Source organism: Podarcis erhardii (assembly GCF_964252035.2).
Source record: "Podarcis erhardii genome assembly, chromosome: 1".
In the NCBI taxonomy this organism is placed as follows: Eukaryota; Metazoa; Chordata; class Lepidosauria; order Squamata; family Lacertidae; genus Podarcis; species Podarcis erhardii.
The window spans coordinates 6,580,962-6,608,594 of NC_138497.1; the positions used below are offsets into that span (position 1 = coordinate 6,580,962).

General features: G+C 49.7%; 1 protein-coding gene across 1 annotated transcript in view; it reads left to right on the forward strand.

Annotated features, from left to right (window-relative positions):
* Positions 1 to 26,974, forward strand: part of LOC309341709 (solute carrier family 35 member F4) — a 193,037-nt gene extending 166,063 nt beyond the window's left edge. The window contains exons 8-12 of the mRNA XM_081861402.1: positions 15,328 to 15,410; positions 20,924 to 21,010; positions 22,641 to 22,730; positions 24,175 to 24,337; positions 25,897 to 26,974. Coding sequence (XP_081717528.1) covers positions 15,328 to 15,410; positions 20,924 to 21,010; positions 22,641 to 22,730; positions 24,175 to 24,337; positions 25,897 to 26,144 — 671 coding nt within the window. The 3' untranslated portion in view covers positions 26,145 to 26,974. The remainder of the gene's footprint in view (positions 1 to 15,327; positions 15,411 to 20,923; positions 21,011 to 22,640; positions 22,731 to 24,174; positions 24,338 to 25,896) is intronic.
* Positions 26,975 to 27,633: the final 659 nt, after the last annotated feature.

Sequence of the window (27,633 nt, forward strand, 5' to 3'; positions counted from 1 at the left end):
ACACTCAAAACGGAGCACGTTTGGCTTCCGAAAAGAGTTCACAAACCGGAACACATACTTCTGAGTTAGCAGTGTTTGGGTTCCAAGTGGTTTGAGTACCAAGGTGTTTGAGAACCAAGATACCATCGTATCTGGTTGCCTCTCCACTGCCACCCAAAATCAGCAAGGGCTAGCTGCAAAATTGCTTGGGCATATTTTTAGGACCCACCTTATTTCTGTGACAGTAAGTTGTTTTACACTGCTTTGAAATAAAGGTTGGGGACCATCTGACAGGGATTGTTCTGCTTTGATGACTGCATTTCAAGGGGTTGGACTAGTTGACCCTTAGAGACCCCTTCCAAGTCTGCAGTTCTGCGTTCCTAACTCCTCACATTGACACAGTAGCCAAGGCTGCGCAATCATCAACCTTTAAAAAGCTGCAATCTGGTGGCCAGTCTACTGTCCGGGAAAGGGACAAACGTGTTGGAATAAATCTCTCTCTCTCCCCCCCCCTCTTCCTTGCCCAAAGCTGAATTGCAGGATTCCAGAATTTAAAAGACAGGTTTTATGCATGCAGACCTTGAGGGCTACACACACTGCCTGTTGCCCCAGGTTTCTGAGTGTGCGTTCTTATGCACACACGGAAGTAAACCCCACCAAACTCAGCAGGACTTAATTCTAATTAAGGATGCACCAAACTGGATTGTCAGTGTCAATATTCAGCAATTTCCCAACTCGCTGGGGGGAAGAATACCTCCTTTGCAGCAACACTGCAAGTGTGTGTTGGGGGATTATTTCCTTGCAAAAGGCATAACAAGTGTGCATGGACGTCTAGTAACCCGCGCACAATGCGTAAAACAAATGGTAAATTCCTGGTAATTTATCTGCAAACTGACTTTGAGGTTCAGGGGTCTGGGTTGCAATGCTATTCCATCGCAAAACGGTATCTGAACATGACTTTGCTTCCCCATTGCCAGCTCTTCACCTTTTCCTATCCCTGTTGTTCCCCCCACCCTCCCTGCGAAAATGCATTTCCCACCCAGCTGGTAAGGAAAACCACCCGGAACTGCAGAGCAAACGCTTTGCGGTACAGACATTAAGCTGGTGGAGCATGAAGAGTGTTTTCGTGTGGGTGAGTAACCTGCGCTGGGGAATGTGGCTTGGAGTCATGAATTTCATTACTGCATTATGCAGCATCGCCGCTAAAATGATCGTTCCCCAGCTTGCGGGGTGCCCTAGCCTAACAATCGCTTATGTGGGGAGTGGGGTGGGTGGATGCGCTGCAGAGCAAGTGGGGTGGGATGTTGGAGTCAGGGATCTGCAGAGGAAGCTGCCTTCGAGCAGAACAGGCTATCTATCCAGCCCAATATTGTCTGCACTGACTGGCAACAGCTTGCGGCCTCGGTCCAGTATATCTGAAGGAGCGTCTCCACCCCCATCGTTCTGCCCGGACACAGAGGTCCAGCGCTGAGGGTGTTCTGGCAGTTCCCTCACTGAGAGGTTACAGGGAACCAGAGCTCACCCCGTCACGGGGATTCAAACCGCCGACCTTCCGATTGGCAAGCCCTAGGCTCAAACAATAAAGCAGAGACATCACCTTGCCAACAAAGGTCCGTATAGTAAAAGCTATGGTTTTCCCAGTAGTGATGTATGGAAGTGAGAGCTGAACCATCAAGAAGGCTGATCGCTGAAGAATTGATGCTTTTGAATTATGGTGCTGGAGGAGACTGCAAGAAGATCAAACCTCTCCATTCTGAAGGAAATCAGCCCTGAGTGCTCACTGGAAGGACAGATCCTGAAGCTGAGGCTCCAATACTTTGGCCACCTCAGGAGAAGAGAAGACTCCCTGGAAAAGACCCTGATGTTGGGAAAGATGGAGGGCACAAGGAGAAGGGGACAACAGAGGACGAGATGGTTGGACAGTGTTCTCGAAGCTACCAGCATGAGTTTGACCAAACTGTGGGAGGCAGTGGAAGACAGGAGTGCCTGGCGTGCTCTGGTCCATGGGGTCATGAAGAGTCGGACACAACTAAACGACTAAACAACAACAACAGGCTCAAACAATAACCCCTTCAGGAAAATAGCCAGGGGTGTGTGTATTGGTTATAGAGAGCCAGTGTGGTGTAGTGGTTAAGAGCGGTGGACTCGTAATCTGGGGAACCGGGTTCACGTCTCCGCTCCTCCATGTGCAGCTGCTGGGTGACCTTGGGCCAGTCACACTTCTCTGAAGTCTCTCAGCCCCACTCACCTCACAGAGTGTTTGTTGTGGGGGAGGAAGGGAAAGGAGAATGTTAGCCGCTTTGAGACTCCTTAAAGGGAGTGAAAGGTGGGATATCAAATCCAAACTCTTCTTCTTCTTCATAGTGCCACCAAGCCACATGGGGGAATATCCAGGTTCAAATCTTGGCCGTTAAGCTCACTAGGTGATCTGAGGCCAGTTACTGCATCATGAGTTGCTGGCTCCACCAGCTGCATTTTCTGGGGCAGTTTCTGGAGCTTGGATGAGATGTTGCTGAAAGGTAACGGGAGATAGAGACTCCATCAAAAATGCATCCACAAGATACCGCCAAATCCTTCACAGGCTTCTCCAACATAAGGTGTCTCACCGGGGTTTTGCTGTTGGGTAGTTTTAAAAGATGATTAGACATATTCATGGTTGACTATCCGTGGCTCATAGCCGTGGTGGCAATGATCTGCCTCCATTGTTGCTGTTGGTTGTTGTCTGTCTTGAGTGACAATGAGTGTGCCTCCAAGGGTAAAGTCAAACCACTGCATTAGCAGCAAGGAAGTGACCTCCTTGGGGCCCAATCCTGGGCAGTGTGTCTGGAGGTCCAAGGCTGCCCAGATGACAAAACCACATTGATGAGGTCCAAAGGAAAGGAAAGCAATATGTTTGGCCCCAACTTGGCTGCAGGAGTTGCTGGAAGGAGGCGTACAAGGCATCATCAAACTTGTGGGAATGTTCAGGGATGCAGGAGAGGATATATTGTTTGATTATATCCTTTCCAACTTGTGTTAACAAGTCCTACAATTTAGCAGAGTAACATTCCCCTTTTTAAACTTGCACAGCCGATGCGTTTGCTCAGGCTCGCTAAAGCCTCTAAAATGCGTTTTCCTTTTGGTAATTCCCCATTTAGTCCCTCATAAAAAGATAGATACGACACAGTCGTATAAAAGTATAAAAAGAGTTTACTCACTCACATTCTGTTCACAATTGGGTCCCAGAAGGCAGACTTAAGTTAAAAAAGTAATATAAAGCTGGAAACTATCCCATAAAGAGAGCATTTTAGGCTAAGCAGATGTTGCTTCTTCGACGAATGTGGTCAGAGAGAGAGAGAGAGATGGCTGAACAGTCCTGCTCTTTTGTTACCTGGGCAGGTGAGGCCACGCCCACCTCTAGTCACATGCAGAGGAAGTCTGTCCCAGCCTAGGACAAACAGAAAGTTCCGACTGGCTGATCCAGACATCCCCTTTTATGTCCACTCTAGGGATGTTGTACTTGACTGCTCTGTGATTTTTACACCCCACAAAACTGTCTTAGGGACTCCACTCTGGATTTGTGTAGGGTTTGCTCCTTAGATTTTTTTTCTCTCCTAAAGATATTGTGATGGCCTGGGACTCGGGCTCAGACTCAGAGTCTCAGTCCGCACCGGATCCTCCGCCTCAGGTGGAATTTGAACCGAGTCTGGGGCCTGATTCTGAAGAGCTCCAGTCTGCACAGGTTCCCCTGCAACAGGCACCAGCTGGGCCGAGTCAGGGGCCTGAGCCTGCCCTGGCTCCAGATGTGGGGATTACTTTGTTGCCCTCTGCTGGGCCATCACGTATAGCTGCTCCACTACCAGTTGGGTGAGGAGAGGCTGAGGCGGCCTCTGTGTCTAGTAACCCACCGACGTCTCTCGAGCTGCAGAGACTCAGGTCTTAGAGAAGGAGAGACCTGAGTACTCTCAGGAGGAGTGCTTGCCTTCGGGTGAGACAGGGAGGTGAGTAACCGGGGGATCAGGACCGGCCGTTACCCCATCCGAGATAAAAGGCTGCCGGACCCCGCCCCAGGTTGCAGGAGCAACATTGCTGCTTGCTGGAACCTGCCTGAGACCTTGTGCCTGACCTAGCCCAGTTTCCTGCCTTGGCCCTGTTGGACTGACTCCTCGCGCAATCCTTGGATTCGGGACCGGACCTGGACTGTGTGGCTCAGTTTAGCGCCCAGGCCCAGCACAGATATCCCACAAGGTAGCAGAGGTTTAGGATCAGAGACTTCCTTCTCCTGGGTGGTCTCCCTTCCTTTTTTAAAAAAATAATATTTATTAAAGTTTCAAAGAAGTTACAAAGAGAAAAAAGAGAAAATAAACAAAAAATACAAAATACAAAATACAAAACAAAAAAAAAATAAATAAAAACAATTTAAAAACACATCATCCTTTCCATATCTTGTCTTTCATTTACTTGTTTCCCTGACCTCCTCACACCTCCCTTTTTTGTATTCTAGTTCAATTAGTAATTTCAGCAAATCCTTTCCATTTTTGCTTTTATCTTGATAATTCATCTTAATATATTATAACTTTACATTTTCACCTAATAACACTCAATTTTTATTAAATAATTTATCTTAAAAGTCTAACCTGTTAATTAACTCAACAAGTCCTTCCATCTTTCTCTACTATATTCTGTCATTCAGTTTGCCTTAATTTATTTTAACCTGATCTTACCATAAAATACCTTAAAGCTTAAGACTTAATACTTATTTATACATCACTCCGTATATCATTTCTACTAAAGCCAAATAGTTTCATTCCCTTCCTACATAGACTAGCCCCACCTGCCCCTCACTTCCCTCTACAAGCACATGCAGAAACCGCCTTCTTGACCGTTGGACTCATTCTTGGTCTTGTCCGCTCAATCCACAGGAATGCTCCAGGCTGGCTTAATGTTCAGTCCCTGTGAGACGGCTCATTCTTTCATAGCAGGAAGTTCCCACACCAGGTCAATGTTTAACTGGACTTACCAAAGTGTGGAGATGGGAAGAGTCTGTGAGGGAGTTGCCATGGGAATAGGTGCACTTTTGGCTCTCCTGTGCATCACGGAGCGTCCTGAGGGGAAAATTCCACAGGGAGACCATCGGTAGCTTGCGTTAGAAATCCAGTTTCATCTCAAAAGGTGGCCGGTCAAACGAGTGGCTCTGAAAACCTGTCGATTTTGTCCCTTCTTGGGCTTCACCCTTCCTGGTGGACCTTGAACTCTGCGTTTTGAACCCGTCTTCAGCTTCAAACCTGGAAATGTCACCCCACTGCACGGAGGAATTCTCAGGCTGCGGGTTTCGTCCTTTTGGATCTTGCCCCCATTTTGATGACTCCACGCTTATGGACCTGGGGAAGGGAATGTAGGGCAGTTTTGGGAGTTGGGGACCTTGGCTGTTACTTATTTTCCAGAGTGACTCACCGCTGTCTGGAAAGATGGGCTCGAATTCCTCAAAGGCCCGTCGAAAGGTGACTAAAGTAGCCCCCATGCCCATGAAAGAGGACTGGCCACAGGTCCCGGGCAGGGTGGCCATCTACACGTTCCAGAGCCCTCAGAGGGAGACAAGTCGAAAGACATTTGCCTCTTGGGTGGAAAGGAATCCAGCATCAGACAGGCACCTTCCGCCCCTGAGAGAGATGGGACAAGGGGCATATCCCACAGGTAATTCTTCGTTCCTTTTTAGGGTGTAATGAAAAGGACAGAGGTGTCATTTTTATTGTGCCTTCCTGATGATAATCAGTGATATCATACGTTGTTGTTGTTTAGTTGTTTAGTCGTGTCCGCCTCTTCGTCACCCCCTGGACCAGAGCACGCCAGGCACTCCTGTCTTCCACTGCCTCCCGCAGTTTGGTCAAACTCATGCTGGTAGCTTCGAGAACACTGTCCAACCATCTCGTCCTCTGTTGTCCCCTTCTCCTTGTGCCCTCCATCTTTCCCAACATCAGGGTCTTTTCCAGGGAGTCTTCTCTTCTCATGAGGTGGCCAAAGTCTTGGAGCCTCAGTTTCACGATCTGTCTTTCCAGTGAGCACTCAGGGCTGATTTCATTCAGAATGGAGAGGTTTGATTTTCTTGCAGTCCATGGGACTCTCCAGAGTCTCCTCCAGCACCAGAATTCAAAAGCATACCCTCCAATATTTCTCCGATGAGAATAGGGACATCCCATTCCATAATGATAATTTTACTGTTTATATATCCCACACATCTGGCAGGGTTGCCCCAGCCAGTCTGGGCGGCTTCCAACATTATAAAAACACAATAAAACATTAAACATTTTTTTAAAAAACCTTCCCTATTCAGGATTGCCTTCAGATGGCTTGGGGGTAGGATAACTCCACCCACTCAAACATTTCTCTAATGAAAATAGTGGCAACCTAAGTGTCAGGGTTTTAGGGAGAGAGGAGACAGAGAGCGAGGGCGAGGAGGAAGAGGACGACAACGAGCCGAGGTTGTCCCAAAGTCCGTCTAGCGAATCAGAGGATTCCCAGAAGGGAGCCCCCCTGGTCAGGCCAAGGGGCAATAGAGAGGGAATCAGTCAGAGAGAGGGGAACGAAGAGGGAATCCCCAGTGGGAGTGGCAAAGCGGGACCAGCTCCCCCGTCGGAACGGAGTAGAGGGGGGGGAGTTGCCAGTGTGTCAGAAAGAGCAGGACAGGAAGGAGGAAGGGGGAGGAGTTCGGAGCAAGACGTCCTGCCTGAAAGGGAGAAGTGTAGTACCGAGAGCAGCGTAACTGTAGAAAGGAAGGTCAGAGGCAACGTACGCGCGCCAAGTTCAAATATAGAGGCGCGCGGAAATGAGGAGAGCTCTGAGGAGGAGCCTGGTGCCAAAGCACGAAGGAGGGGGGAGCAGGCGGGAGAAGACTCAGCCTCTGGGGAGTCCCGGAAAGAGGGAAGACAGGGGGGCAGGAAGACCCTGCGGAAAAGGAAAGAGAGGAAAAGGTGGAGCAGTACAAGCCTCTTAAATTGGTGCAGGGGAGGGACGGACTCAGAGGGGACTTCTAACATCTAAGGGTAACAGATGCGGAGCCACGGAGTTTGGATGTAATGACGACAATGATCTTCAATAAAACCTTTTGTATATAGCTTGGACTGGACTTTGGTCTCTTGTGAGCTGGGACCCAGGGTGGCTCTGACAGAAAGTCCCCTCCAAAGAACGCAAAATTTTTTTTTTTTGCAAAGCTCACGAACGGTGACAGCCATGACTGCGGAGGAGCAGTTGACAGCGCTGCGAACTACAGTTTCCGAACTCACTGCTGCAGTCCTTGCATCTCAGAAGAAGCATGACGAAATGGAGAAGCGCTGCCAGGACCTGCAAACAAGGTGGGAACGTGCAAGCAGGGAAGGGTTCCCAGGGTCCAGATCAGAGGGGATTGGACTTGGACGGAGGGGGGGCAGCCTAGTCACCCACTTCGATGGGAACCTGAAGCACTACCCCAGTTTCAGAGCAGACGTTTTGTATGCATTGCACTTGCTTCGTCATGACTTTAAAGATGAGGAGGAGAAAGTGGGGTTTATTGTTTCTCACTTGCATGGGCCGGCCAGAGACTGGTTGCGCAATTTGTGGCGTGAAGATGGCCCTGCCCGCCGCGATGCAGATGAATTCATTAAAGCGATGGATGCCTGCTTCCAGTCTACTGTAGATGTGGATCTTGCACGCAGGGAAATTTTTGGATTGCGGCAAGGCAAAGCCACTGTGCGTCAGTACCATTCTAGATTTTTTGCTTTACTGACTGCGCTAAGCTGGGAGAAGGATTGTGCACCTGTGAGGGATTTGTTCTGGGAGGGGCTCAGCGGTCCCATTAAGGATGAACTTGCCAGGGGAGACAGACCCCAGACCCTGGAGGAGCTTGTGCAGAGGGCTTTGGCGATTGGGATACGGCACGAGGGACGTCCTTGGCACACTGAGGAAGAACGTCAGGTGCGTCCACCAGCGAGGACGTCTTCTTTCATCCCCAGGGAGTTCAGTCAGTCACATCCTTCGCCACTGGGAAGGCAGGGGGAGGAGCCCATGGAACTTGGTGGTGCTAAGGCTCAAGCAACAGCCAGAGCCCCAGCTTCCGGTGCAGTGAAGGCAAAGCCTCCTAGAGGGACCAGGAAGTGTTACATTTGCGACAGTGCACAGCACATGGCGAAAGAGTGTCCCCAGAGGCTGCAGAAACACACTGCAGCTTTAGCAACTGTTGCAGCAGAAATGATGCAAGCGGAGCAACCTCAGGGAAACGACAGTGCCTGGCTGGAAGCAGAGCTGCTGGGGCTCAGCCAGGCGAATCTGTAGAGCAGTCCCCAGCGCTTTTGCAACGCACAGACCCTTTACCACCCAAGCCAGCGGTGCAGCTCACTGCAACACTTCAGTTGCCGAATGGAACCACCCTGGAAGTCCCCATCACGATTGATTCTGGGAGCAACGCAGATTTTGTGGGGACGCACTTTGTCAAGCAGCATCGCATAGCGCTTCTGCCAGCGACAACACCTCTGAACGTAGTCACGGTGGATGGCAGGAAATTGCTAGGAGGACAAGTTGTGCAACAGACGCCTCCCATGGTGATGAGGATTGGAAATCATCGAGAAGTCATCAGCTTCAATGTCACCCGCCTTTCAGACACGCCTATAGTATTAGGCATGAGTTGGCTGGAGAGACACAGTCCTGCTGTAGCGTGGTACCAACGGCAGATCACCTTTTGCTCATCGTACTGTGCTCAACATTGCATCCAGTCCAGCCAGGAGGAGGGAGCTGAGCAGCAGTTGCAACTTGGCATGGTGCAGGCAGTACCCCGCAAGTACGAGGGGTTCCTGGAGGTTTTCTGCGAGAAGGAAGCTGACCAGTTGCCGCCCCACAGGCCTTATGATTGTGCCATCGACCTGGTGCCAGGGGCGCAGTTGCCGACTGCAAAACTGTATTCCATGTCTGAGGACGAGATGCAAGAACTCAGGGAGTTCATAGAGCACAATTTGAAGCGCGGATTCATCCGAGAATCGAAAGCGGTGGGGGGCAGTCCTGTTTTCTTTGTAAAGAAGAAAGACACGCCCCAGAAAAGACTCATTGTGGACTATCGATTCATAAACAGTAAGACCAAACCCAAGGCCTTCCCCATGCCCAAGATAGATGATCTCCTGGCAACCGTAAGGAAGGGGAAGATCTTCACCAAATTGGATCTGCGTGGAGCGTATAACCTCATACGCATCCGGGAGGGCGATGAGTGGAAGACGGCCATGTTCACGCCTCTGGGCACGTACGAATACAGAGTTATGCCATTTGGTCTCCAAAATGGATCTCACGTCTTCCAAGCATTTATGCATCACGTGCTAGCGGGACTTCTCTACAAGAAATGCGTGTGTTTCCTCGACGACATCCTGATCTTTTCGGAAACGGAGGAGGCCCATGAGAAGGACGTAAAGGAAGTCCTGCAGAGACTACGGGAGAACAAGCTCTACGCCAAGTTAGAGAAGTGCCAGTTTGATGTGACGGACGTGGATTTCCTAGGCTACAAGCTGTCCGACAAGGGGCTGGCCATGGACAGCGCCAAGGTCCGCGCGGTGTTGGACTGGAAGAGCCCTCGCAATCGGAAGGAAGTCCAAAGATTCATCGGCTTCGCCAACTTCTACCGCAAATTCATCAGAGGTTTTGCAAAGGAGACGGCAGCGATCACGGACACTCTCAGTTCCAAGAAAAAGAGGTTCGTGTGGACGGAACAGGCGGAGCGCTCTTTTCAGAAGCTTAAAAGCCTTTTCGCCTCCGAGGAGCAGCTGCTGCACGTGAATCCAGGCAAGCCCATACGACTAGAGACCGACGCGTCAGACAGAGCGGTTGGAGCCGTACTCCTGCAAGAAGATCCACATGGAAACTGGAGACCCGGTGCCTTTTACTCCAGAAAGCTCAGCAAAGCGGAGCAAAACTACACCATATGGGACAGGGAGCTGTTAGCCATTCACGCAGCTTTCAAAGCGTGGCGACACTTCCTCATAGGAGCCAAGCACACAGTACAGGTCCGCACGGATCACAAGAACCTAGAGTATTGGCGCACGGCGAAGCTCCAAAGCCAGAGGCACATGCGCTGGGCGGAATTCTTCGCGGATTTCGACTTTCGGATAGAGTACGTCCCAGGAGATTCCAACGTTATAGCCGATGCGCTATCCAGGAAACCGCAATATCTCGATGAAGCGGCGCCTGTAGCAGCCAAGCACATTTTCGCACCGCAGGCGTGGTCGTGCGCTGCCGCCACAGTAGATCTGGACGCGGTGCGACGCGCGTTGCAAGTGGATCAGTTCGCACAGTCCAAGATGGAGGAATTGCGCAGAGGTGTGCAGAGTGGCGAAGAGTTCCAACTACGCGACGGGCTGCTAACTCGCAAAGGTGCCCTCTACGTGCCAAGCGACGAGCTTCGCGCAAAGGTTCTGCAGCAGTTGCACGACGCCCCCAGTGCGGGCCACTTCGGTAAGGAGAAGACAATAGAACTGGTGGCAAGAGACTTTTGGTGGCCCCGGATGCGTGGAGAGGTAGCGGATTACGTCGCCAGGTGTGACACTTGTCAGAGGTTCAAGCCAGTACACCAGAAGCCAGCGGGGCTGTTGGAACCGCTGGAAACGCCACAGCAACCGTGGGAGAGGGTAGCTCTGGACTTCGTTACTGACCTGCCCAGCTCCAGGGGGAAGACGGCGGTACTGGTGGTTGTGGACCTGTTCACCAAGATGGCGCACTTCATTCCATGCGCAAAGGTGGCGACGGCGGAACAGACTGCCAAACTCTTCATCGATCACGTGTTCAAGGTGCATGGGCTGCCGCAGTCCATCCTGTCCGACAGGGGGCGCCAGTTTGTTTCCAATTTTTGGCAGAAGCTTTTAGGTATCCTGAACGTCAAGATCAACCTCACGTCGGCGAGACACCCACAAACCAACGGCCAAGCTGAGAGGGTCAACGCGATCATGCAGCAGTACCTGAGATGTTACGCCAACCAGCGACCAGCAGTTTGGGTGGACTACCTGCCGATGGCAGAGTTTGCCTATAACAACACGAAGCACGCGTCCACGGGGGTGACGCCGTTTTTCGCGAACAATGGTCGTCATCCCAGAACCTTCCCGGGGTTCGTGGCACCGGGAGAGGGGGTGCCGCAAGGAGCCGACCAGTTTGCAGCGGAGCTGCAGGAGGTGCACGAAGAGTTGCGGAGACATTTAGAGCTGGCCAAGCAAGCATATAAGGTGCAGGCTGACAAAAACAGGAGAGAGGGAGAGGAGATCCAGGTGGGGGACTGGGTGTGGTTAGCGGCCCAAGCGATGCCAGCCAAGTCGTTGGCCAAGAAGAAGCTGGGGCACAGGCAGTTAGGGCCGTACCAGGTGGAGGCTAAAATCAACCCTGTAGCCTTTCGACTAGCCCTCCCCGAAGGTTCCAGAGTGCACCCGGTCTTTCATAGATCGGTGCTCACTCCCTACAAGGCACCGCACAGGTTTCAGGAGTCTGACACAGTCACGCAACAACACACTAAGTCACAGGAGAGGGAGAGGGCGCCTAGGGCCGAACCACTCAACGAGGTCACAGAGATCCTGGACTCGAGATGGGGGCAAGAGGGAGTAGAATATTTTCTAGTCAGAGAGGGTGCCCCAGTCAGTGCCAATGGTTGGGTGCCGGGCTACGCCTTAGACGAACCTCTTTTAAAAGACGAGTTCCATGCCCTTTTCCCTCATAGACCCATGCCAGCCGAGTACTTTGATGACTGGCTCTTTACGCCCACATGTTCAGGCAGCACTTTCCACGGCTTTTCTTCAGCTGAAGAAAGGTCGCCGGACTCCAACTCGCCCAGGGGATCGTGTTCGGGGGTGGACACAGAACCCTCTTATTGGTGGGACGAGCAACCAGAGGAGGACTGGCGCAGGAAATGGCTGACGGGACCTTGGCAGGCAGCACCGGACCAGGTACCAATGGAGGAGGGAGAAGAGAACACCTTGGGTCAAGAACCCGAATTCGAACACTCGTACAACGAACTGCAAACAGAGGAGATGGAGGTGCAGAATCTGTATCCTGCGTCCGCCTCCGAAGAGCGGCAGCTTCCACAACCTGCACCCGATGAGCGGAAGGGGGGAAGGGGGGGCTTCGAGGGGGGGATGGATGTCAGGGTTTTAGGGAGAGAGGAGACAGAGAGCGAGGGCGAGGAGGAAGAGGACGACAACGAGCCGAGGTTGTCCCAAAGTCCGTCTAGCGAATCAGAGGATTCCCAGAAGGGAGCCCCCCTGGTCAGGCCAAGGGGCAATAGAGAGGGAATCAGTCAGAGAGAGGGGAACGAAGAGGGAATCCCCAGTGGGAGTGGCAAAGCGGGACCAGCTCCCCCGTCGGAACGGAGTAGAGGGGGGGGAGTTGCCAGTGTGTCAGAAAGAGCAGGACAGGAAGGAGGAAGGGGGAGGAGTTCGGAGCAAGACGTCCTGCCTGAAAGGGAGAAGTGTAGTACCGAGAGCAGCGTAACTGTAGAAAGGAAGGTCAGAGGCAACGTACGCGCGCCAAGTTCAAATATAGAGGCGCGCGGAAATGAGGAGAGCTCTGAGGAGGAGCCTGGTGCCAAAGCACGAAGGAGGGGGGAGCAGGCGGGAGAAGACTCAGCCTCTGGGGAGTCCCGGAAAGAGGGAAGACAGGGGGGCAGGAAGACCCTGCGGAAAAGGAAAGAGAGGAAAAGGTGGAGCAGTACAAGCCTCTTAAATTGGTGCAGGGGAGGGACGGACTCAGAGGGGACTTCTAACATCTAAGGGTAACAGATGCGGAGCCACGGAGTTTGGATGTAATGACGACAATGATCTTCAATAAAACCTTTTGTATATAGCTTGGACTGGACTTTGGTCTCTTGTGAGCTGGGACCCAGGGTGGCTCTGACACTAAGGAAAAGGCTTTTGAATTATGGTGCTGGAGGAGACTCTTGAGAGTCCCATCTGGGAAGCCCAGACAGATGGGCGGGGTATAAATAATAAATTACTACTACTACTACTATTATTATTCCCAGATGGGCCTTGGAATCAGGATGGTGGATTTGACAGGCTTCTGGTATGATCTTATGCAGGGCCATCTTAAGCACATCTGGCGTCGTGGTGCAAAAATCCCTCCGGTGCCCCCCCCCTTTCCCAGAGTTGTCAACCTTTTTTTAGGGCTGGAGGAGGCGGGCAGTGGCTGGCGGGCGCAGTGGCCATGGCAGGCAGCACAGCCTGCACCGAGCGAACAAGGGTGCGTGCACCACTCCCACCGAGCGCCGTCTCGTTTTTTCCCCTTTTAGCCTTCTGGCGCCCTGTTCAGTGTTCTGCGGACTCTCGCCTGGCGCCCTCCAGAACTTGCCGCCCCCGCGCCCCGCAAGACTAGCCTCTATGGATAAGACAGGCCTGATCTTTTGCATTTCCATGAAAAGGTTTTACCCCAGGAATTCATTTCACTGAAAACAAGGGTGCAAGCTTTTCTTTGAGAAATAATAATCTTGCATGGAGCATCATGGATGTCTCTCTCTCTGACCCCCCGTGATGATCTCATGGTAGAGGCTGCCTTGCGCACGTGAAAGGGAATGTTACACCCCCCCCCCCCCGGAAGAAGACGTGGAGGTGAATACAAATGAGTCCTGGGCATTTGGCAAACGACACAGAGTGCTTTATGACAGCAAGTGCGCTCACATAAAAACACCTGGCAGAAAGGTATAAGAAAGCAGATTCTGTCGGTTATTTTGAAAATGTTGTTTCCTCCTTTCCTTTTCACACAGCTGTTTTAACTTGCTCATTATGCCGGAGTAGCAAATCTGTGAAACTGCTGGGGGGCCTCCCCTGTGCTTTTCCTCCATCCCCTCAGTTAAAAAGAAAAAGGAAAGTGAAATGGATCTGTGTGTGTGAGAGAGAGCTCTGTTCCACACACAAGGGGATCCGCATCTTCTAGAGCTAATTGACTGTTTGGGGTTGCCAGTTTCCCCAGAAAGCACTCTCCCTCTCCAAGTTCTAATTCCTGGGCATTATGAATAATTTGCAAATTAGACGCCGTCCTTATTAAGTCGTGCGAAGATCCTGCAGGTGGCATAAAACGAAGGAAAAAAACAAAAACCAAGCCAATTTATAAAAGCAAAGACAAACTACCAAGAGGGTCAGGACGATGGTGGTGCTGGATCATAGAACTGTAGAGACGGAAGGGACCCGGGGGTCATCTAGTCCAACCCCCTGCAATGCAGGAGACACGGCCTCCCATGTCCTCTCCCCCATGCTTTTCAACATCTACATGCAGCCACTGGGAGAGGTCATCAGGGGGTTTGGGTTGGGTGTCCATCAATATACAGATGATACCCAGCTCTACCTCTCTATTAAATCAGAACCAGTGAAGGCGGTGAAGGTCCTGTGTGAGTGTCTGGAAGCGGTTGGAGGATGGATGGCGGCTAACAGATTGAGGTTGAATCCTGACAAGACAGAAGTACTGTTTTGGGGGGACAGGAGGCGGGCGGGTAGAGGGGACTCCCTGGTCCTGAATGGGGTAACTGTGCCCCTGAAGGACCAGGTGCACAGCCTTGGAGTCATTCTGGACTCACAGCTATCCATGGAGGCGCAGGTTAATTCTGTATCCAGGGCAGCTGTCTACCAGCTCCACCTGGTACGCAGGCTGAGATCCTACCTGCCTGCAGACTGTCTCGCCAGACTGGGCTGGGAGCAGCCGCCGAGACCACATGACACTGGTCTTGAAAGACCTACATTGGCTCCAAGTACGTTTCCGAGCACAATTCAAAGTGTTGGTGCTGACCTTTAAGGCCTTTAAACGTCCTCAGTCCAGTATACCTGAAGGAGCGTCTCCTCCCCCATCGTTCTGCCCGGACACTGAGGTCCAGCTCCGAGGGCCTTCTGGTGGTTCCCTCACTGCGAGAAGCCAAGTTACAGGGAACCAGGCAGAGGGCCTTCTTGGTGGTGGCGCCCACCCTGTGGAATGCCCTCCCACCAGATGTCAAAGAGAAAAATAACTACCAAACTTTTAGAAGACATCTAAATGCAGCCCTGTTTAGGGAATCTTTTAATGTTTAACAGACCACTGTATTTTAATACTTTGTTGGAAGCCACCCAGGTCTCCCCAGCCAGATGGGTGGGGTATAAATAAGAAATAATAATAATAATAATAATAATTATTATTATTATTATTATTATTATTATTAAAACTGTTGTAAAAATTATATGTTGATGCAAACAAAGGATGCCTTTAGCTTCTGCAGTGAAATGTTGGAAGGTACTGAGTAGGTTGGGTTCCTCAGCCCTCACTTCAGGAAAAAAAACATGTTAAAAATATTATTATTTATTTATTCAAAACCTTTCGCAGAAACTCCCATGACAAAGATGCTCCTCTTTCCTCCCTCTTTCTAAGTGCCGAGGTCCGTTGCGCTAGACCTGAAGATGGAAGTGGGAGGACAAAGCATTATCAAACAGCATCCTCCCCGAAGACCCCAGGTAAGAGGGGGCAGAGCAGGCCAGTGACGTCAGGGGCGGGTGCCAGGAACAGGTCAGCAATAACTCACACGACGTCTGTGACATTAACTCTTTATTCAAAGAAACAAACAGCTCAGGAGGCCAGGCCTACGATGCACAGCAACTCATCCTGGTAGATCTTGCCCCTATGAGGCAGTTGTGGGGCCTTCCCACAGTATACCTGAAGGAACATCTCCACCCCCATCGTTTGGCCCAGATACTGAGGTCCAGCGCCAAGGGCCTTCTGGCGGTTCCCTCACTGTGAGAAGCAAAATTATAGGGAACCAGGCAGAGGGCCTTCTCAGTGGTGGCGCCCGCCCTGTGGAACGCCCTCCCATCAGATGTCAAGGAAATAAACAACTATCTGACTTTTAGAAGACAGCTGGAGTCAGCCCTGTTTAGGGAAGTATTTAATGACTGGTGTTTTAATGTATTTTTAATCTCTTGTTGGAAGCCACCCAGAGTGGCTGGGGAAACCCAGCCAGATGGGCGGGGTATAAGTAATAAATAAATAAATATTATTATTATTATTATTATTATTATTATTATTATTATTATTATTATGTCAGCTGTCTCTCCCCTGGTGCTTCTTATTATTCTTGTTGTTTCTCTTCCAATATTTCCAGCTTCTGTCCTCTGCAACCTCTGAACTATGACCTTCTGCAAACCACTGTTCTAAATCTATAATGTCCTCCTGTTCTCGGGACGATTCAGGAGAAGGGGGGCAGTCCCCACCATTCCTCCTCAGTCCAGCCCCTGACACTTGCCTCTGATTCTGGACTGCTCTCTGCCACAGACTCATCCTGCTCACTAAGTCCTGTTACCTCTTCAGCTGCTGACACCTCCTCCTCCCAGTCTCTTCCCTCTTCTCCCTCTGACCACTCATTGCTGTCCCATCACCACTCCCCAGGCTCTGAGCCTCCTTTCCTTGGGTGTTCCCCTGCAGGTCCCCCCCCCAGCATCCAGCCAGTCCATGACTAGTGAGGAGGGGTGGTACTGGCTGAACGTGGCCCAAGGGTCTCGGCTCGGGATGTTAGAAGGCATCGTTCTCCTTTCTACCCTGTATCTGTCAAGCGCCCCGCCGTTTCCGTTCTGCTGCAGTTCACCTTCTGCCAAACCCCACTCAATTCATCTTGCTTCCCGCTGTGGCGAATTCACATAACTTGTGCAATATTGTTGTTGTTGTTTAGTCGTTTAGTCGTGTCCGACTCTTCGTGACCCCCTGGACCAGAGCACGCCAGGCACTCCTGTCTTCCACTACCTCCCGCAGTTTGGTCAAACTCATGCTGGTAGCTTCGAGAACACTGTCCAACCATCTCGTCCTCTGTTGTCCCCTTCTCCTTGTGCCCTCCATCTTTCCCAGCACCAGGGTCTTTTCCAGGGAGTCTTCTCTTCTCATGAGGTGGCCAAAGTATTGGAGCCTCAGCTTCAGGATCTGTCCTTCCAGTGAGCACTCAGGGCTGATTTCCTTCAGAATGGAGAGGTTTGATCTTCTTGCAGTCCATGGGACTCTGAAGAGTCTCCTCCAGCACCAGAATTCAAAAGCATCCATTCTTTGGCGATCAGCCTTCTTTATGGTCCAGCTCTCACTTCCATACATCACGACTGGGAAAACCATAGATTTATATGTCTATTCATTTTAAGCTGCCGATGGGCTTCTCCTCGATGAATTTGCCGAATCCTCTTTCAAAGCCTAGAAGAAAATGTGACTCTCATGCTTTCAAGTTTCCCCGTACGCTATCCGGTTTAGCTCTCGCGCCGAAGTTAATTTGGTGACATGGTTAGCGCAGCAGCTAACGGGAAGCTTTCGTGATGACAGGTCCCCCAAAGGCAATAATTGCACCATCGGTTCCTTAAAACGGCCGTTGCACAGTTGAGATTGAAATTCACAGGCCCGCGTCCCAGCAAACATCCCTCAAAGCCATATCAAATGATGCGGAAGCCCGTGGGAATCTTCTCCCTGGAGAGATCCCTGTTACCGTTCTTTGACTTGACAAGATCCCTTTGAAGGGCTGCCTGTCTTTCGCTCCTTTGCCTTTTCTTCCAGACAGCGAGGCGCTCGTCCCTTTTCATGTGAGATCCCACCAGATGCTTTTAGCTGGCTTGCTGATTCCTTTTGCTCGGCCTACTTCCTCAGGCTTTGAAAGTCTCGGCGGTGAGAAGGCTGAAAGAAGACCGCAAAAGGCGTTCCCAGGAGGACTTCCGGCCCTGAATCCCATGCAGATTCCTGACAGATGTGCATGAGGATCTCTGATGCAGTCTGGAGCAGAATCAGAAGCCCTTCTTATTCACACACACTGATCAAGCAGCTAGAAAGTTATATATCACCACCAGCACCGTCCATTTTAAATGCCACCCATCTGACTGGGTTGGCCAGCCACTCTGGGCGGCTGCCACAAAGAACAGCAAAAGCACAGGGATAAATGTTTGAGACCCTAGCGATACAAACCAATTGGCCAAAGCAAAACCAAAGTAGGTTTTTCTTTCAGCTGGGAAAGTTACAAAGGAAATGAGTATGGGATTGTCCAGGGCTCCTCCCTGCAGAGGGTTCACTCTGTACAGTGGTACCTCGGGTTAAATACTTAATTCGTTCCGGAGGTCCGTTCTTAATCTGAAACTGTTCTTAACCTGAAGCACCACTTTAGCTAATGGGGCCTCCTGCTGCTGCCGCACTGCCAGAGCACGATTTCTGTTCTCATCCTGAAGCAAAGTTCTTAACCTGAGGTAATATTTCTGGGTTAGCGGAGTCTGTAACCTGAAGTGTATGTAACCTGAAGCATATGTAACCAGAGGTACCACTGTATTGTAATTGATCACATTTACAGCTCCAGAAATCACTTCTGCACAGGTGTGGTTTTCAGTATCTGGGCATGCGCAGAAGCGATTTCCAGTGCCACGGGCATGCGCAGACACAATTTCCGGCGTCGCGCTGCACCGGCCCGGCCCACGGAGGATTTTTGCGGGAGTGATCCGGCGCATGCCCGGTAAGCCTTGCCAACCTCTGGTCTAGCCCTTTTATGTTTTTGCATGTGCCTAAAAAGAAGGGTTGCCGCTGAGCGGCAGAGCATGCAGGAAGTGCTGGGTTCAATTCCTGACATCTCCAGGTAGGGCTGGGAGGGATCCTTGCCTGGAACCCTGGAGTGCCACTGCCCATCAGTGCAGTGCAGCTTCCTATGTTCTTATGTGTACGGAAAAGTTATGATTTGTGAAGAGCGTTTCAGCTGAACTGAGCAGCTGGCAGATTTTCCTCCCTGGGTTCCTGGGCAAAATGGTTTGAAGAAGAGTTAGCTTTGCAGTGTTAGGTGCTGCCACCTAGTGTCCACAATCAGAAGGCAGTTTCTGCAGAGGAACAGATGGGGCTCGTCCAACTGGGAAGGAAAACTCTGATCCTAAACCTCCAAGGGTTTGCAAGGCACCGTATTTTTCGCTCCATAAGATGCACCTAGTTTTTAGAGGAGGAAAACAAGAAAAAAAAATATTCTGAACGAAACAGTGGATGTATTATTTTTGCGGTTCATGCGGTGACCACAGACATGTGATCTGATGGTGAATTTAACAGAGACATCACCTTGCCGACAAAGGTCCGTATAGTTCAAGCTATGGTTTTCCCAGTCGTGCTGTATGGAAGTGAGGGCTGGACCATAAAGAAGGCTGATCGTCGAAGAATTGATGCTTTTGAATTCTGGTGCTGGAGGAGACTCTTGAGAGTCCCATGGACTGCCAGAAGATCAAACCTCTCCATTCTGAAGGAAATCAGCCCTGAGTGCTCACTGGAAGGACAGATCGTGAAGTTGAGGTGCCAATACTTTGGCCACCTCATGAGAAGAGAAGACTCCCTGGAAAAGACCCTGATGTTGGGAAAGATGGAGGGCACAAGGAGAAGGGGACGACAGAGGATGAGATGGTGGGACAGTGTTCTCCAAGCTACGAACATGAGGGAGGCAGTGGAAGACAGGAGTGCCTGGCATGCTCTGGTCCATGGGGTCACGAAGAGTCGGACATGACTAAACGACTAAACAACAACAACAACAAATGCAAAAATCCTCAGAATCCATGTGGATCTGTGCTTTGTAACCACATTTTTGCGCCATTACGGCTCCACACAACAGTGGGTGCGTGATTTTTGGGGTGCAGGCTGTAGCCGTGGACATGCTATGTCATCTGATGGTGAATTTGGGATGACTTTGGGGTGACCCAGTGTAAAAATCCTGAGGATCCATGGGCTTTTACCTCCCCCCTCCCAGGCAGCCTCCGCTAGCATCCCTTATCTCTCTTCCGATCCCACTGATTAGCTGTTTCCTTTCAACACTGTATACAAATATTGAAAAGCACTCCTCTCCTGAAAGATACCTGCTCTGGCAGGCGCCCGAGGTCTCAGGAGCTCAGAAGGGCTCCGGAACGGTCTTGCTGCCTCTCACCACTCTCTATTCTGGGTCCCATCCCCCGGGCACCTCACAGCCATTTCAGTGCTGGGCGGATGGCATAGATGCTTTTCTGAAGAGACATCTGGTTGAAACAACCTGAGAGCAGAATTTGCCACGTTTGGGAGACAGTGACAGCTGACAGGGTCCTGCTTCGCTTCAACATACAGAACCAACACACAAAACAACACTGATTAAGAAGGGAGTTCTAGTTGTCCTGTTTATTATACATACATACATACATACATACATACATACATACCCCACCCATCTGGCCCGGGTTTCCCCAGCCACTCTGGGTGGCTTCCAACAAAAGATTAAAAATACATGAAATACATGAAAACACCAGTCATTAAAAACTTCCCTAAACAGGGCTGCCTTCATATGTCTTCTAAACGTCAGATAGTTGTTTATTTCCTTTCCACCACTGAGAAGGCCCTCTGCCTGGTTCCCTGTAACTTCACTTCTCGCAGGGAGGGAACTGCCAGAAGGCCCTCGGAGCTGGACCTCAGTGTCCAGGCTGGACAATGGGGGTGGAGACGGTCCTTCAGGTATACTGGGCCGAGGCCATTTAGGGCTTTCAAGGTCAGCACCAACACTTTGAATTGTGCTTGGAAACATACTGGGAGCCAATGCTTCGGCAGCACCTATACTAAAATTGGAACGATACAGAGATTAGCATGGCTCCTAGTAAGGGAGCCAGTGTGGTGTAGTGGTTAAGAGCGATAGACTCGTAATCTGGTGAACTGGGTTCGCTTCCCCGCTCCTCCACATGCAGCTGCTGGGTGACCTTGGGCCAGTCACACTTCTCTGAAGTCTCTCAGCCCCACTGTTTGTTGTGGGGCAGGAAGGGAAAGGAGAATGTTAGCTGCTTTGAGACTCCTTAGGGTAGTGATAAAGCGGGATATCAAATCCAAACTCTTCTTCTTCTTTCAGGACTAGTGTTATGTGGCCTCAGCGGCCACTATTTCATTTATATACTGATTGGTTGCAAACAAAACAAAACAAAAACCCTCAAATATCTCAAAGTGAAACAGTGTTGAACAGTCCAGCTCCCTCTTCTTGGCTTTGCAGAAGTTGGAGCCTTTCATCCTCGCAAAGGACATCCCAGCAGACAAGTTCTTAAGCCTGCCGTGTGGAGGAGCAACATACAAAGCAAAGGTTGGTAGAAGTTCATAAAGGAAGGAAGGAAGGAAGAATGGAGGGAAACGTTTATGCCCTAAGTACAGGGTAATCTTAGTGTCCAACCGCATGCTGCAGTTAGCAGTTTTTCAGGAGGTGCGGTTAACATTCTGGCCATGGAAGTACAGTGGTGCCTCGCAAGACAAAATTAATCCGTTCCGCAAGTCTCTGCGTCTTGCGGTTTTTTCGTCTTGCAAAGCACAGCTATTAGCGGCTTAGCGGCTATTAGCGGCTTAGCGGCTTAGCGGCTATTAATGGCTTAGCGGCTTAGCGGCTTTAAGAAAATGGAAACAAACTTGCAAGAACTTGCAAGACGTTTTGTCTTGCGAAGCAAGCCCATAGGGAAATTCGTCTTGCGGAACGACTCAAAAAACGGAAAACTCTTTCGTCTGGCGAGTTTTTTGTCTTGTGAGGCATTCGTCTTGCGGGGCACCACTGTATCATATCAAACGCATGCACTGCTCTGCTTGGGCAAGAACTCCCAGCATCCCTGACCATTGGCCATGCTGGCCAGGGGTGCTGGGAGTCTAGCAACACCTGAAAGGCTAGATGTCTCCTTTTCCAGATAGACCAGGGCTTTCCAAACTTGGGTCTCCAGCTGTTTTTGGACCACAGCTCCCATCATCCCTAGCTAGCAGGAGCAGTGGTCAGGGATGATGGGGATTGTAGTCGAAAAACAGCTGGAGACCCATGTTTGGGAAGCCCTGAGACAGAGAATGGTCTGCCCATCCAATAGGGCTGTTTAATTTCGGTTCCGTCTTCTTGGGGAGGGGATTAAACTATCCTAATTTAGGCTAATGCTTCAATCTTTTTCAGTTTAATAATCCTCAACACATACTTCCTCCAGAGACATAATATGTAGAACTTTAGCGTGGGAATCTGCTTCCTATGGCCCATGGTTGCTAATACTCACTAGTTGGACCAGGTTTTGCTTCAGCAAACCAATTCTTATGCCCTTTGCTTGCTCAACCCCAGGAAGAACTATGTTCATACTCACACTAGGGATGGATGGAGTTGTTGTTGTGTTGTTGTGTTTTTGGTTTTTTTTGCATTTTAAAGCAAATTGGTCTTGTTTGCACCTCTTGGCCCTAAGTCACAGATTGGAACATAACGATCCTTTGGTTTTTACATTTTTCTGAATTTTGCAATACATTTCTCACCCCCAAATACATTTAAAAAGTGTGCATTTTAGGATAAAACACATTTAGGAATGAATGTATTTGGAGATTATATGCATGTATTTAAGTAAATACACATGTAAGTATGAATTTAAATAAGAATTTTCTTGTGGGCTCTTTTTTTAAAAAAAAAAGAAAGAAAGATAAAAACCCACAGATTAATGCAGAAACCGGATGGATCAGATTTATGAATGTACACATGCAAACCTGCAACAGACCAGAAACAGAGTGATCCATCATCCTTATATCACCGCCTAAGAAACTTTGATTTTAGAGAGCATAAGAATAGAACACCAGCCAAGCGTGATTTTTGCGTCAGCTACAAGTACCCTTGTTCACCTTGCCCAACGAGTGATGGATAGGATCGTGATGGAATCATGATTTTGTTTTGCGATATATGGGTCTCCTTCCCCCTCCTTTTCCCTTGGAAGGAGCAAGATAAAGGAGGGAAGACTGTTCTGCACCCCGCTGGAAGACGGCAGTATCTACTGAAGATGAAGATGCTGGAACAAAGGAAAGAGGTAACGGCCATGCGATGCCCTTGGGTGGATTCAAGAGGGAAACGTGGATAATTAAGTAAAACGATGGAACTTCCGTTTTGTGCATTAGAGAACACCACTGCAGGAGGGACTATGATAAGAGATGGTATCATTCTGAATGGATTCACTGCCATAACCATAGGCTTATGACATTCAGTTGTTTATCAATTCCATTAATTGTAGAGAAGTCAATCCAATTAAACAGATTTTAATCGATTCGTTTTATTTGACCGATTTAAGGGGTTTTTTTTTTATAGCGCGACTGTATACAGGTCCAAATCAGAAGTGGGTTTGGTGGGATTTACTCCCAGGTAACCTCCATAGGAGGGACATGGGTGGCGCTGTGGGTTAAACCACAGAGCCTAGGACTTGCCGATCAGAAGGTCAGCGGTTCGAATCCCCGCGACGGGGTGAGCTCCCATTGCTCGGTCCCTGCTTCTGCCAACCTAGAAGTTCCAAAGTAGATAAATAGGTACCGCTCCGGAGGGAAGGTAAACAGTGTTTCCGTGCGCTGCTCTGGTTCGCCAGAAGTGGCTTAGTCATGCTGGCCACATGACCCGGAAGCTGTACGCCGGCTCCCTCAGCCAATAAAGCGAGATGAGCGCCGCAACCCCAGAGTCGCCCACGACTGGACCTAATAGTCAGGGGTCCCTTTACCTTTACCTTTTATACAGGTCCAAATCAGAAGTGGGTTTGGTGGGATTTACTCCCAGGTAACCTCCATAGGACTGCATCCTTAGGGCCAGATCCAGCTACATAGTTGTGCTAGCGGCAGCCAATGCAACAACGTGTGCGAGTGTAATAGAGCTGTCTCCTCTCTCCTCTCCGCACTGTACCCCCCCCCCAATTGGCTCCAGGAAGTTGAGATAACACCCAGAATAGCACACAGGGGGAAGGAGAGGTGTGATCGTTTCACCAGGCAAGCAGAAATCTTTGTGCCAATGAAGCACTACTTTGAATTCCACCCAAAGTCAAATAATCTACCAATTAAATGCACATGTGGGTTAAAACAGCATTGCAATCTGTTTTTAAGTGTGACTTGTGTTCGTTGTGACTTAGGGTGAAGGGAATAAAATCAAAATAATAATTATTCCTATTCTTATTATTTCTGCAGCAGGAAGTCTATTTTCTTTTCAAAACTGCAATAATGCTTGCAGTTCAAACACTGCGCCACCCTTTACTTAGAGCAAACGACCTGCTGCATTCTTTGGAGTATCTCTTTGATGCAAAAACTAAGGTCAAATTTATTCCTACTGAATTGGCGTGGCACCCTCAAAGGATCATGGGAACTGTAGTTTGGGGAGGATTCCGATCACAACCCTCCGGCAGCTGCACTACAGCTCCCAGGTTCCCCTGGGGAGAGCAAAAGACAGCTAGATCTGTTTAAGGCCCTTCTGTGCATATAACTAGCTATTTATAAACCCAGGCAGAACTGAAGAGATGCTTGCAGCAGGAGGCAAGACTTAACAAGCCAAAAGCGAGGGACCTCAGCATCAGCGAAACTCTTGGGTGTGTGCCAGGAAATAATAGCTCTGAAGATGAGGAGCTTCTTGCCCTTGAGCGTGACCAGACATTTGACAGAGACCACGGTAAGTGATACTGGGGAGCTGAGCAAGTTTTCTGGTTTAAGCAATCTGCTGTGGTTCACACTGCTGCAACTGCCATATAATTAAGACACCACTTCCCGCACGGATCACGTTCGCAACCCAAGCGTCCACTGTAGTTTAATGCAGTGTTTCCCAACCTTGTGCCTCCAGCTGTTTTTGAACTACAACTCCCATCATCCCTGACTAGCAAGACCAGTGGCAAGGGATGATGGGAATTGTAGTCCAAAAACAGCTGGAGGCACAAGGTTGGGAAACACTGGTTTAATGTAACAATTGGTCAAAGAAGCATGCTTCAGATCCTTCCAATAGCTTGTTACTATGAGCCTGGCCGCTAGTCAAAGAGAACTCCTTAAGAGATTTGAAGTGTTAAGTTAGCATCACCTCCCACAAAAAGACTGAGAAGTGCCAGCTCTGAACATGTAACGACGTTTCGTCCGGTAATTGCATTTACATATGCTGATCAGACAGCAAGTCCCAGAGCTGCAAGATATATCGGCATTCAGGTCAAATGTCCACAAGTCACCAAGTGCCATTTTGTGACTTTCCTGATTGCCATTGGGCAACAAGGCAGAAGGTGGGAAAATATTTTCCACTCCGATGTCAGAGGTCCAGTCCCCGGCTTGATAACACAGTAAGTAAAGTAAGTAAAAAGGATGATTTATTGTCAAATCAAACAGATAGCTCTGGATGACTTAACACGGCTGCTGCCATCATCAGTCAAGATGACCCTTCTGAAGACTGCCTCCCACATGGCCAGAAGCAACTGAACTTTCGCTTCTTACATCTTGTGTTTTGCTTCCTATCTTGCAACCCTCCTATTCGCCGAGACCTCGGACTGAGGGCGTCAGCTCCCGCCTCTTCCCCACTCTCTGAGAGGCTGTCTCTTAACTCTTTCCCTCCTGTTTGTGCTTCCGGCAAACTTTGACTGTGGTCTAGCCTGTTCTCCGTTACTGTCTTATCAGCTTGTATGTCAAGGTCAGGAGGAGCCGGAGTATGCAGCTTTCCTCTGACTGACTAACATCAAAGCAACCTCTCTGATCCTGGCTATTTTCTGCAGTTAGCTGCAAACTTTCACTTGGCGCTGGCTCATTCCTGACACCCAAGGACCACATTTGTTTCTGGGCATCCTTCCCAGGGTCATGCACCAGGGGCAGGTGGGGCCAGAGGCAAAAGGATCAATGGATGCAAATTTGTACTGAAGGCTAGTTTCTGCCCACACATCCAAACATCCCTGGTCCTGTTTCACCCAAGGCAAGGAAGAGGCATTCTCAGAGTTCCAGGACACATTCTAAGCAAGCAAACACATTTCAGGTACAAAACAGCACCAGTGGGGCCTGGGGGCACTTCCAAGAGCCTGGTAGAGAGCCCTGGAGGGCCACATTGAGCCCCCAATCTTGGGATTCCCCACTCTTCCTCTAGGCAAAACTACTGCAATCGATGAGCCACTCCAAGGTAGCCAAAACCATTACAGTGTTGTTATGAAGCTTCCTGTGGCGACCAAAATACCCAATGCAGTAGAGCTTCCTGTTTCTTTTTACTAGGCGATCAGTGGAGCGGAGAATTTCCAAAAGAGCTTGGACCTTCTGAACCCCACGAAGGACAGAGGGGTAAAGTGGAGACATGGTTGCTAAAGCAGCAGGCAAGAAGGGAATCTTTCTGGGATGCATCAAGCACGGACTCCGAGAACTGGGAAGGCGACTTGGGGAAACCTCGCCGGAGACCAGCCTTAGTGAGGACTAAGACGGAGAGGATTGCTCTGTTTGATGAGTTTTTTGATAGAGAGTTCTGAGCTAGAGTCCCCAGAAAGCCCCCAGAGGGAAGGTCAGGTTGGCGAGGAAGACGGAGCGAGCCTTCAAGCCAACAAGGCAGGTGTCATGGCGGCTAAGAGACCGACACCCTCCCATCTCACTTCTGCCATGGACTCGCAAGCTTCTCTCTTGCTCTGCAAAATGGGGGAGTTTCAACAGCTTACCTTACAGGGTAGGTGTGAAGCATTGGGCATACTTGGAAGTGTTATACCAATGCCAAGTATTATTACAAAGCCCTCAATGGCTCGAGACCAAAGCACCTGCAGGAGTGACTATATCACCAGGGGAGGCCCTGTTCTTGATGCTTCCTGGTTGGCACTGACCCAATGACAGGGCTTTCTTTGTGGTGGTCTCTTTGTGGAATATCTTCCCTGGTCAACTGAGTCTCTTTCCCTCCCTCCCCGACTTTCAGGAGAAATTTAAAGGCATTCCTGTTTACCCAGGCCTTTGAGGGCCAAGAGACCTTGAAATTAGGAGCTGCGAGGGAAATGTGATTGCTTTTCAATGTTGTTATATGTTCTCAATGGTTTCTAAATGTTTTAAACATGTGTTTTATTTTAAACTGAATTGTTTCAACATTTGCTATGTTTGCCACCTGCGGCTCCTTTGGGTAGATAGGCAAGATACAAATTTAATAATAAAATAAAATTATAAAACCCTGGTTTAGCCGTTGGCATGGCTTGGTCAATAACTAAACTAAGTTGCATGGGAACCACAGGTTTTGCTGCACTGCTCTGCTGAGATAAGCACATTTAACTGCCTTTATTCCAGCTCAGCTGAGTATAGTCTGCTGTTGCAGCGACTCTCCACGACTTCTAGAATCATAGAATCAGAGAATCATAGAATCATAGAGTTGGAAGAGACCACAAGGGCCATCGAGTCCAACCCCCTGCCAAGCAGGAAACACCATCAGAGCACTCCTGACATATGGTTGTCAAGCCTCTGCTTAAAGACCTCCAAAGAAGGAGACTCCACCACACTCCTTGGCAGCAAATTCCACTGTCAAACAGCTCTTACTGTCAGGAAGTTCTTCCTAATGTTTAGGTGGAATCTTCTTTCTTGTAGTTTGGAACCATTGCTCCGTGTCCGCTTCTCTAGAGCAGCAGAAAACAACCTTTCTCCCTCCTCTATGTGACATCCTTTTATATATTTGAACATGGCTATCATATCACCCCTTAACCTCCTCTTCTCCAGGCTAAACATGCCCCGCTCCCTTAGCCGTTCCTCATAAGGCATCGTTTCCAGGCCTTTGACCATTTTGGTTGCCCTCCTCTGGACACGTTCCAGTTTCTCAGTGTCCTTCTTGAACTGTGGTGCCCAGAACTGGACACAGTACTCCAGGTGAGGTCTGACCAGAGCAGAATACAGTGGCACTATTACTTCCCTTGATCTAGATGCTATACTCCTATTGATGCAGCCCAGAATTGCATTGGCTTTTTTAGCTGCCGCGTCACACTGTTGGCTCATGTC